Source organism: Amphiprion ocellaris, chromosome 7 (assembly GCF_022539595.1).
Source record: "Amphiprion ocellaris isolate individual 3 ecotype Okinawa chromosome 7, ASM2253959v1, whole genome shotgun sequence".
NCBI classification, from domain to species: Eukaryota; Metazoa; Chordata; class Actinopteri; family Pomacentridae; genus Amphiprion; species Amphiprion ocellaris.
The window spans coordinates 21,523,656-21,543,849 of NC_072772.1; the positions used below are offsets into that span (position 1 = coordinate 21,523,656).

Genomic DNA, 20,194 nt, shown 5'->3' on the forward strand with positions numbered 1-20,194 from the left:
ATTCGTGCACATCTCTTGTGTGCAAGCGCAGGCCTGTAAGTGAAAGGCTTTTACATTTTCCATGCTGCTTTGTAAACCTGCTGACCCCCCTAAAGCATTAAATTAAAGCCTGTTGCGCTGCTTCCCGCTGTCTGACTGTCGGACTGCCAGTGAGGGAAAATGAAAATTTGTCACATCTCAAGCCCCATCAAAGCCGCCGAAGCATAAACCTGTTGCCGGAGCTTCACGCATGAGCAGCAGCCTTGTCAAATCTTAGAAAGTCAACATGAATGACAACTCCACATGGAAGTACACAGGAGAGGATTAGACGGCAGCAGCTAAAGGTATTTGGAGGGATGTGACACAGCTGCTGTCACTGACTATAATATCAGGTGTAAAACTGAGCCCTGTCTGTGCATATACCCTATACAGCCACTTCATTAGGTGCCGCTGTTTAAATGTTTGTTAAAGCGAATACATACTCAGCAAATACAATAAGACAAGATATCATTTATTGTCCCTAAAGGTAAATTTACCTTGGGTATAGAGTTTTAACAGCTCAGTAGAAGTCACAAGTCACTGCATAAGCCATAGCATAGTAAAACCAATGTATGAAAACACTGCTATGTGAAGCATGCACACACATTCACACACTGGTAAAAACCTCACATACACACAAACCACACTTTAAAGAGCACTGCACCTTGTGTAAAACAGATAATCATTGACCAGCGGAACAAAAACCAGGCATCCAGAGGTCACCCTTGTAGATCAAATGTGTGGCCAGACACATCAAGGGTTCGAACTGAGCTGCTCTTTGATGAGCAGTGTGATTGAAGTGGGAGCAAACGACGGGTTAAAGCGACTGCTCTTGTATTTGCAGGCTCTGTAACGTGTTTGTGGAGCTTGTATTCTGAAAATAATCACGTGGCAGAAACTCAGTGAATCACAGCATGTAGCTGAAGTTTAAACAAAGCATCAGAATGGAGAGAAAGGGAGATTTAACTGTCTTTGAACGTGACATGCTTGTTGGTGCCTAACAGGGGCTGGATTGACTGCTTCAGATACTGCTGAGATTTCCACATGCAATTGTTCATAAGGTTTATAGAGTCAAAACATCCTGTGAGCACCAGTTCTCTGGGTGAAAAGGCCTCGTTGATGGTAAACATCAGAGAAGAATGGGGAGACTGGTTCAAACTGACAGAAAATGAACAGAAACTCAAATAACCATTCCTTGCCACCAAGGGATGCAGATCTCTGAATGCAAACAGATTGAACCTGTTTGCAGATGGATTACAGCAGCAGAAGACCACACAGAGTGAGAGATAAGAACCGGAAACTGAATCTACAGCAAGCAAAGGCTCGGGAGATTTGGAAAAACATTGCCTGGTCTGATGAGTCTTGACTTCTGCTATGACTTTCAGATGACAGGGTCAGAATTTGGTGTAAAACATACTGTTGAAATGTTTTTGAAGGGAGAGTCATGAAGGTGCTGCCCACAAATCTGCAGCAGCTCCATGATGCTGTCATAAATTAAGGCAAAACTGAAGCCAAAAGGGGAACCAACATGGTACCAGCCATGCATACCTATAGTACAGCTGAGCAACCCAGCCGTACACCAGTTCTTTAAGTTAAAACAACTGTCAAAATAATTTAGATTATCCATCATGCTCCACTATAGGTATCCATAAGTCTGTATTTGTTGGGAATAAAAGTCTTCATCCCCCTGAAAGCTACATGTTCCTGACCTGAAAGTGCTTGGGCATAAAATCAAAATGCTGCATTTTTTTTCTGGTCCTTGACTCTAACTGGCACTGGGACAAAACGTAAAGTTGGGCCTATGTGTGGGAGTAAAGGTCACTGGCTCCCTTGGTAGCATGACTGTGCTCATTTTGTGGCAATCTGCCAATTAGATTATGAGAAAACCTGACATTTTGACTTTGTCCACAGAGTGTGCAAAACGGATAGGGCGCATGGATGTAGGAATCTGAAAAAGTCTGGGCAATCTGCCAATTAGATATTTACGTTTCTGAAGCACAGAATTTATTTACTGCTTGATAGTGGCACTGCTGGACTCTCCAAAGTAATCAGTATTCATCCACTAAGGACCATGAAGGAGATAAGACTGTTTGAAGCCATGGTGTTGGTGGGGCTCTGTGGATGGAACTTTATAGAACAACAACAAATGCATGGGTTTGTACACATTCATGGCTTCCAGAAGACACATTCTAATTCAGGTCGACATCTGAATTTGTGTCCCATCTTAACCCCTTGACGCCTATTGTCACGAATTCGTAACATACCACTTTCCTTCAGACTGCAGCCGAGATAGCGTGTCCATTCTCCCAATGCCGCTTTGTGCATATTCAGTACGTACCGCGGAACCTTTTGTAAGCACTGGTTTCTTCTAGGCTGCACAGTGGCGTGGTGGTTAGCACTTTTACCTTACAGCTAGAAGATCCCAGGTTCATGTCCTGGCCCTCCTGTGATCTTTCTGCATGGAGTTTGCATGTTCTCCTTGTGCATGTGTGGGTTTTCTCCAGGTTCTCCAGCTTCCTCCCACAGTCCAAAAGCATGCTGAGGTTAATTGATGATTCTAAGTTGTCCATAGGTGTGAATGTGAGTGTGATTGTTTGTCTCTATGTGTAGTCCTGTGATAAACTGGTGACCTGTCCAGGGTGTCTCCTGCCTTCACCCTAACTCAGCTGGGATAGATTCCAACCCCCTGTGACCCTAATGAGGATTAATGTATAGATAATGGATGGATGGTTTCTCGTAGAACCGGTTGGAGTGGGACCTAATTATTATATATCTGTTATTATTATTATTACATATCTGTTCTATGTGTAATAGATAAATTAACAGTCTCCACTTATTTTAGCATCAGCTGGAAAGCAAAAGACAAACAAAAGTTGTTTTTTTTTTTATTTAATTGCAAATAAATTCAGACGTCAAGGGGTTAATGATGCTAAATACTTTCAAAACCAATGATACTCCTAAAAACCTTTGGCTTAATTTTACATTATGTGCAAATTAGCAAATCTTAGCATAATGAACATGTCAAATCAATAATAGGTTTTTTAGAATATTAAAAAAAACTGAATCACACAAAATAATTCTCGACACAATTTAGAACCTACTGGACACTCTAACCACATCTGAGTTACAGTTTAGACTTTTCCAAGTTGCAGATATTTCATTTCTGACAGCTGTTACGTTCCCCACTTAGTCAAAAGATCCACAAGGATCAACAAAACTGTAGCAAAAATAGCTGCGAAGCCACTGTCATTGGCTGACAGTTATTTACAGGCCACCACTACCAGTAATGCAATCAAACAATCTGGCTAATTTAAAAGGCTAAACAGCACAAGCTACAAATACGTAAAACTCCAAAAGAATATAATTTAGGGTAATTATCTTGTTAGGACTGAGTTAGATCATTAAGTAATGATAGCAGCAAAAGTGTAGTTTCCTCAGGAGAATCACTGTATATTTTTTCTTGTATATGGAGTAAATTTTTTGAACGGTGTTTTCAGTTTTGCTTAAAAGCGAAAATATTTGGAGGAGTCTACAACTGCAAGTAACTTATCTGATCACTGAAGAAAATAAAAATAAGACAACAGACAGTCAGCCTGATAATAAAACAACACAGTTCCTTAGTCTGTAAGTTACTGTACATACTGCAGTGTATTTAGGTACTTGCCTATACTACTGTTCAAAAGTTTGGGGTCACTTAGAAATGTCCTGATTTCTGAAAGAAAAGCTTTTTTTTTCAATGAAGATAACATTAAATGAATGATAAATCCAGTCTAAACATTGTTAATGTGGTAAATGACTATTCTAGCTGGATTTTTAATGGAATATCTACATAGGGGTACAGAGGAACATTTCCAGCAACCATCACTCCTGTGTTCTAATGCTACATTGTGTTAGCTAATGGTGTTGAAAGGCTCATTGATGATTAGAAAACCCTTGTGCAGTTATGTTAGCACATGGATAAAAGTGTGAGTTTTCATGGAAAACATGAAATTGTCTGGGTGACCCCAAACTTTTGAACTGTAGTGTATGTTTATTTGGGATGTTGTATTATTGTCCTTTGGGATTTCACAGAGCTTCACAGTGGGAAACTTTCTGGTTCACGTTCATTTAAAATGCTGCTTCATTCAAATGACCAAATGGTGGAGAATGTGAATAAACATTTAAAAATGAGAATCTTTGCACCTGGCTATTTAAACAGCTAGCTTTAATCTGAGACATCCTGCTCTGACAGTGGTAATGAAAGGAGCTAACTTTTGTTGTTGTTGTTGTTGTTGTTTTAAAAAAAAAAGTACTTTCAGAGACTTCAACTGCAACATCTCTTTTCTGAAAAACAGCTCTCCCTTTACACAAATCCCAGCTTAGCCTCTAAGTGACTGGACTATACTGTACTGCTGTGTATCAGATTGCTTCATTGGTAACTTCACCACATCCTTTATTTGTCTCATTAACCGCCTGAAATTGAGTTCATGACCAACTACTGACTGAAATCACACTTCCACTGAGCTCTGTTTACACAGTGCACTGTGCTGTCTGCCTTGTTATCAGTGTCCAAATTCTGAATATGTAAATGTTTTATTATACAGTTCCTTCAGGCAGTGAACGAGGGAGTGATTTCAGACAGTTCCCCAAACACGCACACATGCACACACACACACACACACACACACATACACAGACGCACACGCACACCACTCTGTATACACAATGTAATGGCTTTGCTTTATTAGCTGCACCATTATTTCTGCTGCAAAAGCCACTTTCTGAGAGAATGGGCGTTGCGTCCGAACATTTTAGTCAATAGGTAAGTGCATGCATGTGGTGCCTGAAAACATATTTTCATGTGTGTTTTTATAGCATTGTTGAATGGCGACAGGACCAAACGACTGGTGGAAAAGAGAGAGATGGAGAGAGAGGCTCAGTCTCCTGCAGAAGGCTGTGACTCATTGAGGTTACCATGCTGCCTATTGTTCTGCGTAGGCGGGGCAGCAAATAATGACAGCAGCTTTGACTGGATGACACATACACACACACACACGCACACGCACACGCACACGCACACACACACACACACACACACACACACACACACACACACACACATCAATCTGCTGCTGTATTTTCAGATGGCAGTGACATTAATAGCAACGCAGCAGATGAGAGAAGCCTATGATTAGTTGATCAACAGGTGTGCTGCATGTTATGATATGTGTTGGAGGTGGCCAGGATACACACACACATTATTTCCGATTGAGAGCACACAGTCACGCAAATGAAATGACCGTGTGTCCTGCTTGTCTGCTTATAAGGATCCAGTGGCACTACACAACCCTTTCTGCCGATTATTCCCCATTCAAACAGCACGGACAGCAGCATGAAAATAACTGGCTTCCTGGCTTCTTCAGTACTACGACAATGTTTGGACTACAGACTATGAATCCAGACTACTATCTAATTATCAGCTACTCTGTGCAGTGCCTTAAAGTACAACTCTGTGAGGTGAAATGAGGTGATCAGCTGTCTGTGGTCACCAAAGAATGGCAGAGTTGTGTGACGATCAGTGTACGTTTACCTGTCAATCTGTCTGTATGTCTGTCTGTCTGTCTGTGTGAAACATGACCAAAAACGGATTAATGGATTTGGATGAAATTTTCAGGGAAGGTCAGAAATGACACAAGAACCAAGTGATTAGATTTTGGCAGTGATTTGGCTTATAGTCTGGATCCATGGCTTTGTTAAGGATTTCCCATTGCCAGATATAGCTGCCGGCATGGCGTCGCTGTAACCATGACAACAAGTGAACACTGTGTCAGTTACCTGCTGACGATCACATGATTGCGATCCTACTACAAAATGACTGATTTATCAGTTGGAAATCATACAAGGAACAAATGATTAAACTGTGGAGTGTTTCTGAGTCCCATCAATTCCTGCCGTCCGCTACATATTTAGGTCATGTATGTAGCAAACCCCAGCCAGACATGTTAAGTTCAGCCATCAGCCTTATTTTGAACACAAATTCACCTTTCTGTCCTTCACTCATTTCTTCACAGTAAGAGCTTGTCCCCACTAAGTGCTTCTAAGTTTTTACACATCCTTTGCTATACAGCAACAGCGTGGAACCGTTTTCTTTCATCTTTAGGTGAATATTCGGACTTTTCGGCAGCGTCTTCGTCGTGTCAAGAAACCGCTTCTTAGATAAACACTTCCTGTGCCACTGGAATGGTGACAAAATAAAAGCCTGCAACATTAAAAATATACCTTCAAAATAAAAGCATGGAGGGAATGGTTATTTTAACACTAGCAAGACAAAGGCTTGCCAAAAATGATGAACTGATCAACAGACCTTTGTAAGAGTAATTTACATGCAATTCGGTATCCATACATAACATGCACATGCATAATACATGCCTTTCATCCATCAGAAATGATACGTCAACTGAGCAGCCTTGGCAGAGTACTGCACTCTCTGAGTGCTTTTCTAGTTTGTTATTTTTTGCCAGCGTAAGATGAGAAGCTAAACAGCTACAACCAGTAACTGTTTACCTTAGTTTTGCATAAAGACAGGAAGGACAAAAACAAGTGCTCTAGCCAGAGTGTCCAAAGTTTTAAAGATCCACCTGCAGTCTAAACTTCTCCACGCCTTCTGTTTTTAAACTCAGCTGAATTGAATAATACATCATACATTACTGACTGCAATTTAACACAGCCAGTGGTCAAATCTGCTCTTCCCTTCAGAGAGAGCTAGGATAGCTGCTTCCTAATTCCAGTGTTCACACTAAGCCAGCTAACTAGCTGCCAGAACTTCTAAATTTTCCCAAAAGAAATAGTTTGGTCACATAACACACCTCATGGTAAAACCATGAATTTAGTTGTTACACTTTGAATCGAGAGCAGAAAAAAACATTTTGAGAAATGCATGCTATGCAATACACTACATAGTCACTCTTAAATTATATGCTAAAACAAAGCGAAAGGTAGCAGCCAGTTAGCCTAACTTAACATTAAGGCTGGAGGCCTTGCTCTGTCTGAGGGTTTGTAACAAATTAAACTACCTGTACTTTGAGGCAATATCTGGTTTATTGTCACATAACTGTAAAAACTAAAGTTGTGGTTTGCCACAGACTTCTTGCAGGGAAAATTTCAAAGTGCTGGTGGGCAGAGTTTTTGTCTACATGTTTCAATTAACTCTTTTTTGACCTTCAGTCTTTACACTAAGCTAAGCTAAGCTAAGCTACTGCCTCTAGCTTCATATTTAGCTTACAGACATGAGTCTGGTGTCAATCTGCTTGTCTAAATTTCAGAAAAAAAATTAAAAATGTTTACTAGAGGCCCCCTTCAATGAAAACCAAATCTTTTTTTTGCCATGTCAACATGTCTGTTAGGTGTTTTTACATGCTCAAAACATGAGTGAAACACCATGGCTGAGCATTTCCACCTTAAAACTTCATTGTACTAATGACAGTCTCAAATCCAGCGATTCAGATTTCTGGGTTTCCCATTTAAACAAAAGTTAAGAACCAATCTGGCAGTATCAATGAGTAAGAGGTGCACACAATGTGGCATTCCTAATATTGTGATAAGGAGGTGATATGCAAATACATCACCCCTGAATGGAAATGAATCTTTCAGGTCACTCTAATCTGAACCCAAACATGACAAGGTTTACGAAGCTAACAATTAACATATCCACTACAGAGTGGTGAAAAGTAAAATACAGAAAAAAACAACAAAGAATAAAGAGTGGAACAAATTAAACTAACATCAAACAAAACATAAGTCTTTTTTGTAAGCTTTATGTCATTTGTATTCACCCTCCAGAAAGGCAATACATTATTAAGAGTAACCTCTCATGAAATATACATGACAGCAACAATATAAAAATGCATGGTCTACTTCCTTGGACTCTAAAGGGACTATGTGTTGAGTGTGTGTGGAGACAAATTTATGCTACGTGGGAAACAGAGTGGCTTTTTCATTCATTATGAAGCACCACCCTCTCTAATTAAAGGAGGTCAACATCAAAGCAGAGGTCGGAACTCAGCTGAACGTGACCAAAGACGGAGCTGGAGATAGACATAGCAAACACAGCGGCTCAAGTGGACGCTCTTTGGTAAATAAAAGGAAATGGCAAATGGGGTAGGAGGACCCATATATGAAGCAGATATGTGACCTTTATTAAAAACCCCATGCTGTCCAGAATCCTCCGCTGATGTGATGAAGGTTCTTTGACTGTAAAATTATTAGTAGCAATAATATAACTGTGAAGAATTTGGAATAAAAACATTCCAGGTTCTCCTGTTTAAAGGGAAAATGTAGCTTTTCCAAATGCTAACCATTAAGCCACCATGTAGCCCAGCTATGTACTCATTCATTTAAATAGAAATTCTTAACAGCAGACTTTTGGCTATGTGAAAGAATTAAAAGCACAGGTGTATTTAATTTTTACTTTTATTTTACTGATGGCTAAATTCTATCGAGCTGACTGTTAATGTTTACGTTGCAACCCTACCCGTATGCTGGTCTATAAGGCAAAATGAAAACACCTGTGCAGGTATGTAATGCTTCTGTAGTGGCCGTAAATTCCCTTTTATTATTTAATTAACTACATTTATTGCCTGTGTGTTTGTAAAATTTATCGACATTAAAAGTAAAGTTACTGCCATGTACACTACTTTCTGCTAACAATCCAATGATGGTATTTAAAGCAACAAAAATCATCAATCTAAGAGCTGTCACTCAAAAACTGCTCACTATAGGATAGTGCCTGTTATACATGGAGTAGTGAATGAGTCACAAGGGAGGAATTACAAACGACAGTAGACACACTCACTGATAGTACCAGCTATACATTCTTAAATCAAAAGCATGACACAGGAAGTGACATATTTCCCCAATTTCTATTGTTTATTGAATTAAAATTAACTGCATAACATGAGTTGTCATGCCGTCACATGCTCAAATAAATGGCAGGCTTTAACAAAATCATCTGCACGAGGTCTACAGTGCCTATAGAAAGCATCCACCCCTTAGAAGCTTCCCCCTTTTGATGCTTTTCAACATTGGATCAGAGTTAATACAAAAAAGGCTCTTTATTGCCAAAATGAAAACAGATTGCTACAAAGTAATGTCAAATAATAAAAAATATAAATTGGTTAAAAAAAGTGATTTCAGATGTATTCACATCTTTCAAATCAGAATTTAGTAGAAGCACCTTTGGCCACAATTACAGCTTTGAGTCTGAGTGGATAGGTTTCAACCAGCCTTGAACATCTAGACAATTTGACTCTATTTGTCTTTGCAAAACTGGTCAAGCTCTGTCAGGTTGGACAAGTCCATGCACAAATTCTTTACTGGACTGAGGTCTGGGCTCTGACTCGGCCACTAAAGAACATTCACCCTGTTTGCTTTATACTGGTTCATGAGCTTTGACAATGTAGAAGAAACCTTCCAAATGATCACAGAATAGAAATTTCAAAGCTATAAACCCATTCATCCATTATCGACACACCGCTTAATCCTAATTACGGTCGTAGGGGGGTTGGACTGAGGGTTCACCCTGGACAGGTCACCAGTCTATCACAGGACTACATATTGAGACAAATAGTCACACTCACATCTACAGACAGTTTAGAATCACCAATTAACCTCAGCATGTTTTGGAACTGTGGAAGGAAGCCGGAGAACTCAGAGAAAACACACACATGCGTAGGGAGAACATGCAAACTCCATGCAGAAAGATTCCAGGCCGGGACGTGAACTGAGGATCTTCAAGCTGCAAGGTGACAGCGCTAACCACCAAGCCACTGTTCATCCCTAAAAAGCAATAAATCCATTCCTAAAAAGAGTGTGTTGGCATCTAATAAAATCTGAGACTAGGTATTTAAATAAGTAAACATATGTGCATTAGGGGTTGACTGGTTTTTCAGGGCTGATATAGATTTTTAGTATTAAAGAGACTATCACTGGTATTTGGGACATATTGTACACATTCTACTTAGATCTGCACACATCTAATTAGTGATCTACTTTGATGTCAAAAGAGTAAATTTTGCTGAAGGTGAGGAGTTTGTATCTCTGTTAATGACAACAGAGAGAGAAACAACTGCATTAGAGCTAAAGCAGAGCATTTTAAAATCGTTTTTACATCATCAGGGATTGGATGAAAAAAATAGCAACAGTACTAATAAGAAAAATGCAGGATATGAGATTTAAAAGCGTCTGACCCCTGGCGTGCATGTAGTATTTCTGATTGCTTAACAGCGTGAGTCACTCTGCGTGAATGTGCAGGACCGTAATCAAAGTCAGATGCTGTATTCACACAATGTCAGGATAAAAAGAATAGGAAAACCTCCCGTTACTGCAGACTGGCAGCGTGTTAAGATTTTTATCCCCATTTGTACCAGTCTTGAGGTGACAGCAGTAAATGTTTAAATTGGCTATTGTTATCTTGTTACATGCTGAGGAGGTTTGTAACTGAAATCAGCTAAAAATACAGCAAGTAAAAAACTGTCATTTTAAAATTTCTTTTTACTGGAGCCCGGTAAGGAGCATGGTAAGAACTGTTGTGTTCCCTCGCAACATGCTTTTTAGTACTCGCCAAGGAGCGCGGCGGAGTTATGTGACAATCAGTGTACGTTTGTTTGTCTGTCTGTCTGTCAGCAACATTACTCAAAAACAGACAAACGGATTCGGATGAAATTTTCAGGGAAGGTCAGAAATGACACAAGGACCAAGTGATTAGATTTTGGCAGTGATGTGGCTTATAGACTGGATTCATGGATTTTATAAATATTTCTGTATCATTGTGAGATAGCAGCACGCCGTCACTGTAACTATGACAACAAGTGAACACTACATCAGCTACTTGCTGACGATCACATGATTGTGATCCTACCATTAAAACTTATTAAAGATTTCATCCATTGGAAAAGATACAAAGACTGAGCAGCCCTGGTGGAGTACTGCGCTCTCTGAGTGTTTTTCTTGTTCCTTCTGATTCATGAACACTTGGTGTGCCGGTCCAGTCCAGTGATACTACACTGCCAGTTTAGTGAAACCCTCAGCAGAAACTACAGAAAGGAGAGATGATGAATTCATGTAAAGCAGGGCTATTCAATTAAAAATTGACTAGGGCCGGATTTTCCGACTAAGAACATGAGCTGGGCCGGATGTTTTTAGCAGACAGTGAGCAAAGTTAACCATTTAAAATAAACACAAACAGATAACAAACACACTGGATGTTTATAAACGTATTGCCACGTCCAAAAGGACATAAACACAATAGAAGAGCAGTACTTAAACTAAACCTGTGCTGAAATACTGCTTCTTTAAATTTTACATTTCAAACACACAACTTCAACACATTTTGATAGGTAAATATAAGCACAGGTTAAGGTGCATATGAACATAAAAACTAAGTGTAGATTAGAAACACCATCTTTTGTTTTGGTCACATCTCAAAGTGCATTAAAAAGTAACTTGCTTAACAGTAACTTTTCAGAACTTGAGACATTTTTCTTCTTTTGAAATAACAAAAAACAGAGTTTGTCCCTGTCCATATTTGGTCTCATCTGAGACAGTCACATCTTCAGTGCATATAATCAAAAAAATAAACAGTAGGCACAGTGATAGTTACTATCCCTTTGAAACGAAGTAAAGCTGACATCAAAGTGCATAATAAAGTGCAACTAGTGAAATAACTGTCAAAACAAAATGTCTTTCTTAAATATTAAACTTATCATAAGTGAACAGAAAATAGTCACATAAATACATAAAACTACCTTTAGTGTCTGCTACAGCACGCTGCTTTGTTGCACTTACCATGTCTCGAAGACATCTGTGGCGAGAATGTTTGACGTGTCAGACCTGTTTGATAGCAGATGCCACACTTGTCTTAACTTTATCGTCCGTTAAAACTTCATCCACGACAGCCAACATGCAGTCCTTCACAGTTTCTGAGTCTGTGAACGGCCTCTTTTTCGTGGCCCTTTCCTGAGCTGTGCAGGTCCGCTTCATTGTAGTACAGCTCCGGTTGTAAGATGCAGTCAAACTCTGAATTATAGCCGCTCTCTCATGACATCCCCCGGGAAAGTTTGTCCGAAACGCGGCATGTTTTTTCAACGTGGCGTCTTCGGACATTATAATCTTTCAGCGCTGCAAAGCACTCGTTGCAGAGTAAACGTATTGGTTTGGCGTTCGGTCTTGGTGGTAAATACATAAATACTTGTCAGTCCACGCAGGATTAAACCGACGGTTTTCCTCGCCGATTTGTCCTTTCAGGATAGAAAAAGACATGCTGCTATTTTCGCCTGTATAGAACCGCTAATGTTAACTTTTCAAACGCTTCTCCTCAACGCAAGGCATTGTGGGTTAGTTGCTAGGTTACGGTATGTGTTGCATTCAATGTTTGCAATAATGTTGGAATTTTTGTAAGAACTTGTCAGTGTTACTGAAAGATGTTTTTCTGTTCTTCTCGGACCCAAGTCCCAATCACTCGGCAGTTGCTTTAGGGCCACTCGAGGGTTGCTTTCGGGCCGCATGTGGCCCGCGGGCCGCTAATTGAATAGGGCTGATGTAAAGAAATGATGAATGTAAAGCATACTGTGATGAAACGCAAAAACACAAATGCAAAAGAAGTCTTCAAAAAACATTTCCATGACCTTTCAGGGGCTCAAACATTTTTTGAACAACTGAGCCAAACTAAGGCTTTATGTTAATCTCTATTTGTATCATTCAATAAATGGGATTGGACCCTTGACTTGTAGAGCTGCTGGCCAGTCATGTTTATACAATTTGTTTAAGTTGAAATGTATATTTTAAGTTTAAATATGATCATTTTTAAAGATGTTTTTACATTTTGGTTTTTGTATGACAAAATCTGGTTCATCCTGAGTCAGTGTGGCTGATCAGCTGCTGGCTGTAGCCTCGTAGCCAACGTAGACATGTCAGTGGCATCAAGGCTTTCATCTAATTCTAAGAAGGTTAATATACATTTCCTATTAAGTGTGTGTATTTCACAGCATATACACATACTTCCTCAAATCTACACCTCCAACTTTGTATCAGCTAAATTTATTGTGCAAGAGTTAATGTGGGTTTTTACTTAGATTTAACTGCTAGCAAACATGACTTTTCAGGAAGCTGATGATAACACTTTTCCGGCTCTGCTCCTGATTACAGCCTAAATAATAAGACCTGACCGTAGCAATAGCATGTGTTGAATCGTAGCGGCTGCAAGTGCATCTTGCTTGGCATTTTTGTTATAGTATGACCATTAATGTCTCACTGTCAGGGTAGGTGCCAGCATCCAAGCCCTGGAACAAAGCTGAACATAACTCTGTGTGATATTGCACGAGAAAGAAGTTAAACTGGTGATGGAGCAGAAAGTCTGCAGACTGCAGGCAGCACTCTCACTGCTGTGGTTCAAAAGTACAGTCAAAACAAATCAAATCAAGCAATCAAACAGCACCATGTTGAGACGCCGCCCCTCAAGTGCTTACAAGACCCAATGAAAATGAAAACATACAATATATGCAGAAGTTTGCAGTATTTTATGCCACGTTTGATGGAGACTGCATGAAACTCCACAGGGAGCATCTGCAGCACAGAGCTGAGTTTTCAATTCTGGGGAAACTATGAATCTCTCCAGTGAAATGGGGGTTCGAGCTCGAGTGCAAATGTGAAATCTGAAATGGAAATCATGCTGTCTCAATGTGAATGAATTTGGAATTCAAATATGTTTTCAAATTTAACTCAAATAAAATATATAGGAGAAATTAAAGTCAAAATCAATACTCTGCTTGTCATATCACCACCATCATCTGGGGATTTTCGGATGTTAGGATTTTACTGGTATACCTACAGGGCTGCACAGTGGCTCACTGGTTAGCACTTTCACCTTGCAGCTAGAAGATCCCCGGTTTGCTTCCCCACCTTCTTCTTTCTGCATGGAGTTTGCATGTTCTCCCTGTGCATGTGTGGGTTTTCTCCAGGTACTCTGGCTTCCTCCCACAGTCCAAAAACATCCATCCATTATCTATACACCACTAGAGGCTGGAGTCTATCCCAGCTGACTTAGGGTGAAGGCAGGCAACACCCTGGACAGGTCACCAGTCTATCACAGGATACATATAGAGACAATCACATTCACACCTACGGTCAATTTAGAATCATCAATTAACCTCAGCACGTGTTTTGGACTGCGGGAGGAAGCCGGAGAACCTGGAGAAAACCCACACATGCACAGGGAGAACATGGAAACTCCATGCAGAAAGATCCTGGGAAGGTGGGGACGCGAACCAGGGATCATCTAGCTGCAAGGCGACAGTGCTAACCACCAATACACTGTGCAGCACAGTCCAAAAACATGCTGAGGTTAATTGGTGACTCTGAATTGTATGTAGGTGTGAATGTGATTGTCTCTAGATGTAGTCCTGTGATAGACTGGTGATCTGTCCAGGTGTCCCCTGTCTTCACCCTAAGTCAGCTGGGATAGACTCCAGCCCCCCACTACCCTAATGAGGATTAAGCGGGGTGTTGGTAATGATGGATGGATGGTATACTTGGGCAGAGTAGTTTATACGTTGCAGTAGTTTCTAGGAAAATTCTCGAAGTCCAACAGCCACTACTGGGTCTTTATGTACACAACATCACTGTCCAGTATTATGCTGTCTCATCAGCAGAGTAACATCCCTGCTTCTATCGGAGTGAAATGAGCGAAGTTTGTTGAATCAGAGTACTTATACCTTGTGGCTTTCAACAGCAGCTACTGACCAAAGGCAGCTTTCGTGGTAAAATATTAATGCCGACCACCACACACAGACTCTCATTATCTCGCAAAACCCTAGTCACATATAAGATGAATTTAAATTCCACACAGCTGAGGGAACTTTGCAGGATAAATTTAGAGCCGTGGAGGTTTCCTCAGACGCCGATGGTTACAGTTAAGCAATGAGTTTCAAAAGAGCCAGAAGGGAAGCAGTAGGGAAATGCTGGCTTTGGTTTGGAACTAATTGACAGGTGGTGATTGAGAAGGTGGCCTCCCCATTAGCTCTTAACAGAGCTCCTGCTTGATTAATAAATGTCTGTTTAATCTGAACTCTCTGGCCATCACCATGGTTTCCGGGCAACGTGGAGGAGAGCCTGGTAACCAGCGAAGAGCGACTTCCATTCCTCCTCTTTTTCTTTTCCCCTCTCCAGTATGTGTCATTTTCTCTTTTTCCCTCCAAATACTGTCTTTTGATGTCTCTGCTTTCACTCACCACCACTTCCTGTCTTTGTCCCTCTCAGTATGAGCTGCAGTTTAACACTCATGGTGTTCTTTCTTCTTATCTGTTCTATTTATCCACAATAATTGTCCTTATCCAATTCCAGTGTGTCTGCTCGTTACGTACTGTTCTTACCAGAGCACAAACCCTCCGGAATATGGAATCAAATGTCATCATTATGTCACTGGATGTCAATTTGGTCTTCATGTCTCAACACGAAAGCGTGTTATTATCAACACTGTGTCAATGCAAATATGAAGCACACATTTTTATCCTTCTCAGTTCACCCTCCAGCCCCTTCTGACTGGAACATGCTGCTGATGAATAAATAAAGGTCTCATCCTTTATCTTTAATACCCCAGTGTCTCCCCATGCTGATGGAAAGGAAACCACCACCAGCACCACCACACACTATATTTTTGCCTATGTGTCCAGACTTTAGGGACATCCTGCAGTGTGTCGTGCTGGTGGTCGTTTCCTTTCCATTAACCCTCAACTCCGTAAACAAACAGCAGCAAGGAAAAATACTTCAGTGGTCAAAAGGGTCCTGACCTCAACCCGTCACCCACTGGATCAAAGCTAAGCCATGTCTTTACTGTTGACAACATAACAAAAGCAGCAGCGGTTGCTGCTATAGTGCTGACAGTTTCATCATATGAGAAATGAATGCTCTGATGTCCATGATGAAGCTTGTAAATCGTATAGACGCTGCTGGATGACAGGATCAGATAGAACTAAGCGCTGATCGAAGCTTTCTAGTTTACCACAAACCTCCCACAGCTGTATGTGGTGCCTAATGGAGGTCCAGTGGAGAGTGGCTGTTAGCAGTATAATGATGAATATGTTAAAATTGGGTTCAATAAGGATAAGTACTTGAAGCAGTCAATTTAAGCTACCCTCTCTGAACAAGCTTCCTGTGAAATAATGGTGCTGCTAAGTGCAGAAGCTCATTATGAAGGTGGGAAATATCTACAAAATATGTTACATGGGCTAAAAAATGACATAGCTTATTCTGTGAGGAGGAAATTATTGAACAAAAGAACTTTCCATGAGAAGAGATATTTTGTTAAGTTAAGCTGAGGGAATTAGCTATCGTAATGATAATGTTTTCATCTCTGTATGTGAAGCTGTTCCAGCAAAACAAGCCATTTTGAAGCTGCAGTGTATCGATGGAAGTTTCAAAACAACAACATGCATGATGAGACTTTGTGTATCATTATTCTTCCTCAGAGCCGATTTCAAACATGCGTGGCTAAATTACTCTAAATACTACAACTTGCCATTGTGTAGCGTACAGTAGTTTTACAGTGCTTAAACAAAGACATACACTACCGTTCAAAAGTTTGGGGTCACTTAGAAATGTCTTTATTTTTAAGTAAAGCAGTTTTTTTCACTGAAGATAACATTAAAAATGAATGATAAATCCAGTGTAGACATTGTTAATGTGGTAAATGACTATTCTAGCTGGAAACAGCTGATTTTTAATGGAATATCTACATAGGGGTACAGAGGAACATTTCCAGCAACCATCACTCCTGTGTTCTAATGCTACATTGTGTTAGCTAATGGTGTTGAAAGGCTAATTGATGATTAGAAAACCCTTGTGCAATTAGAGTTCTCATGGAAAACATGTAATTGCCTGGGTGACCCAAACTTTTGAAAGGTAGTGTAGGAGTGCTTGAGTTGCAGTGACGAGGAGTGCATGGAGAGAGAGGAAGGGATGTCATAGAGCTGCACATTCTAGAGGAAACAACAGTTAAATGTAAGCCATGTTAACGTAGAATTTATATAAATATGTAACTGATACACAGAGGTGGATTTTTTATCGTATAGATCAACCAGAGCAGGACTTTAAAACTCACATCAGCAAACATGTAGCTGTAGTGTGACCAAGAATACTTGATAAAGCAGCTCTCTCAGTGCTTTTCTTGTCTGCATATTTGTTTCATTTTTGTGTTTAACAATCACACACTGTTCTTCTAAGGGATAAGCTGAACATTTTGACACATACACTTTATTGCCTTTAAACTGTGGCTATATTAGCCTAAATGACTACTGCACACATTATTTAAACACCATTTTAATAACTATCTTTTAGTGTAAGGATTTGTTTCATTGTTAAAAATAGTAATTTTAAAGAGCCCTTACCGTGTTTTTTTTTTTTTTTGGAGTTTTTCCTTTCTTTTAGTAAGTTAAAGAGTTTTTTTGCGATGTACAAGGTCTGCAAACTTACAAAAGTCCACTCCAAAGGAAGTTAATCACAAAAAAACACTTCTCCTTGCCATAGCCTGAAACACCCTTTTAGAAATGCAGGTTTTTCTTCTGTTACTTATCTACATCAGCATGCCATTTATTTGCATAACAGCTGCTTAGCATTTAATCTGGCAATAACATGGAAATAAAACAACTTTTATTTCGTCACTAGAGCCGGTTCTGCTGAGGGTACAAAGTCCTGGATCTATGAGGTAATGATCTGTGAGAGCATTACCTCACTTTAGCTGGACCAACTGACCAATCAGAGCAGACAGGACTGTATGAGTGGGGCTTCAACACACTGGAGCTAAAATGGAGAGTTTCAGACAGAGGCTGAGAGGAGGTGTAGTGTAAAATCTCAGGAAAAAAATGTGTTTTTTCAACATGAACAGCTGTAAACCTATCCAGTAGATCTAAAAAATAAAACTCTAAACCTGTAAATGTGCAACATATGGGCTCTCTAAGTATTCCAAAACAGGGTTTAGGTTATTAGGACTGCTTATACAGTGACTTATCTACTCTACTAAAATGTCTGACAATTGTCTCATTTTCTTAGAACTCAAATATATTCAATTTAAAAAGACCTGAAAACAAAAGAGAGAGGGGTCTAGTTGACTGATCAAACTGTTAACTGACTTTTTTTGTGTCTGCGTGAAACCTAAACTTTGAAAAACTCTCCTTTTCCACCATGTCTTGATCAAATGTCAGCCTTTTGCCCTGCAAATCACAGAATCACTAACTGCCCTGTTGTGTTGTTGTGTCTCCACTTTAAACGTGCTCATCCTCCTCTGTGCTATCACAGCTTCATCTAGCATCGACAGAGATGGTAATCCCTTAATGGCGTGTGTGGAAAGATGGCCTTTGTCTAAAAGTTTGTTTGCTCCACATTTGCCATTGAGTCAGGGACTTACAAAGCAAATGGAATTGATCAGTAAATAACAGAAAGCAGCTGATGGAAATCCCCAAACAATAAAGTCAGCTGTATGAGTGTAAGCCTGAGGTGCTGGTTCCTGTGGTTGAGTCACCGGGAGATAAACACTGAACACTGACAGCGTATGGATGCTGTGCACTGCAGTCTGTATGGATGAGGATTATGAACCAGTTTCTCTCTTCACTCCTCCTTATCACTATAATAAACACATATTCAGGTTGGCTTTTCATAATTTCACTCCTATTATGCTCCGATCCCTCCTTTCTCTGCTGCTCTCCAAATCTACCCATTCAACTGGTGGCATTTTCATTCTCCTGCTTCCCTTTTGTTTCGCACCACAACAGCGTCTTCGAGTCTGTTGTGAGGCTTTTCCCTCTTTTTGTAGCAGCAGCCAGCAGACAGATGCAAATGTCTCGAAATACATGGAGAGACTGTAAATCATAGCACCCACCACACTGTACCAGTGAAGCAGAGCCAGGCTGAACAAAACAGGACCAGCCAGCCAAGAGGGCTGATGTTCACAGGCAGGGAGGAGGTCAGTTCATCAGGCACGTAGGCAGTCGATGGCTGAATGAGTTCAGTCAGTGTGTCAGCAGTCAGTGTGAGCCTGGCCTCTGTCTATGCATCACTGCTGACATCAGCTTAAGGATAAACAACATGGAAGAAAAGAATAGTGGAAGTGGAAAGGAAAGAGAAGCGAGCAGGGTTCAGGGTGTTGTGACTCCTGCAGGCTTCACTCACTCTAAAACACACACACACACACACACACAGACACACACACACACACACACTGAGCAGCTACCTGTCGGAGCGTCTTCAGCATCTCTGTGGCCTCGTCCTGTTTGCCCTGCTTGGCCATCAGCATCATCTCCTGGATCATACCGATTCTGCGCTGGTAGGGCGGTGGCGTCCCGCCACGGCTCAGCCGGTCTCCTGACTTCAGCATGAGGGAGGCCAGGATGTCCCCTCGCTCCTTGGTGGGGGTCCTTTTCCAGCTGTGCTGAGGACTGGCCCCTCCAGGCTCCTGGCCTTTGGTCTGCTTGGCACCCATGGTGAAGCCTTAAAGTGAACTGTGATAACAACGAGGCTGCTTCCACCAAGCAGTCATGCAGAGGCAGGTCTGAATAATGTTCCTGATAGTTTGCTCATTAAACTGTCAGCAGGTGATCACATGTTAGTGAAGGCCAGCAAGAGTCCAGACTGCTCATGAAGAATGATCATCACACTGTTACACAGAAGAGTGGATGTTCCCAGAGTACAAAACACTGCAAAATACTGAGAGGGAGCTCTGCTAGGTGTCTGCTGATGGGAACTTGTTATTCCCGGAGAGTGAAGCTCAAGTGGGGAACAGGTCTGAGGATGCTGCCTGCAGCATGGCCGTAAAACACGGACACAGCAAAGTCAGGATAGCAGCAGCAGCAGCAGCACGGAGCGGAGCGTGGCCCGCAGCAGCAGCCTCCTATCCCGAACACAACTTCACCACAAAACATCCACCTTCGACAGCAGCTCTGGTCTCCTCCGTGTTCGCCTCGGTGTTCTCCTCTGTTGTCCTCTACAGCAGAGCGGGTCCCAGAGCAGAGCAGCATTCAGCGGAGCGCAGGAGCTGCTGCAGGAAGCAGGGCATGGCAATGTTTACGTCTGCCGTGGATCAGTGTCTCAGCCTCGCTCTGCCCCGTCCTCCCTCCCCGGCTGGAAGTCCCGCATTACCCGCAACAAACGCAGAGAT

At 41.1% G+C, this 20,194-nt stretch overlaps 1 protein-coding gene across 2 annotated transcripts in view; it reads right to left on the bottom strand.

Annotated features, from left to right (window-relative positions):
* The window catches only part of lrrc75a (leucine rich repeat containing 75A), a 74,913-nt gene extending 55,134 nt beyond the window's left edge, over positions 1–19,779 (bottom strand). Inside the window, exon 1 of one of the 2 annotated variants that reach the window (XM_023261388.3) lies at positions 19,271–19,779. In XM_023261388.3, coding sequence (XP_023117156.2) covers positions 19,271–19,519 — 249 coding nt within the window. In that variant the 5' untranslated portion in view covers positions 19,520–19,779. Of the gene's footprint in view, positions 1–11,838; positions 12,351–19,270 lie in introns of those variants that run through there. The other variant, XM_055012392.1, reaches the window with a different exon arrangement.
* Positions 19,780–20,194: the final 415 nt, after the last annotated feature.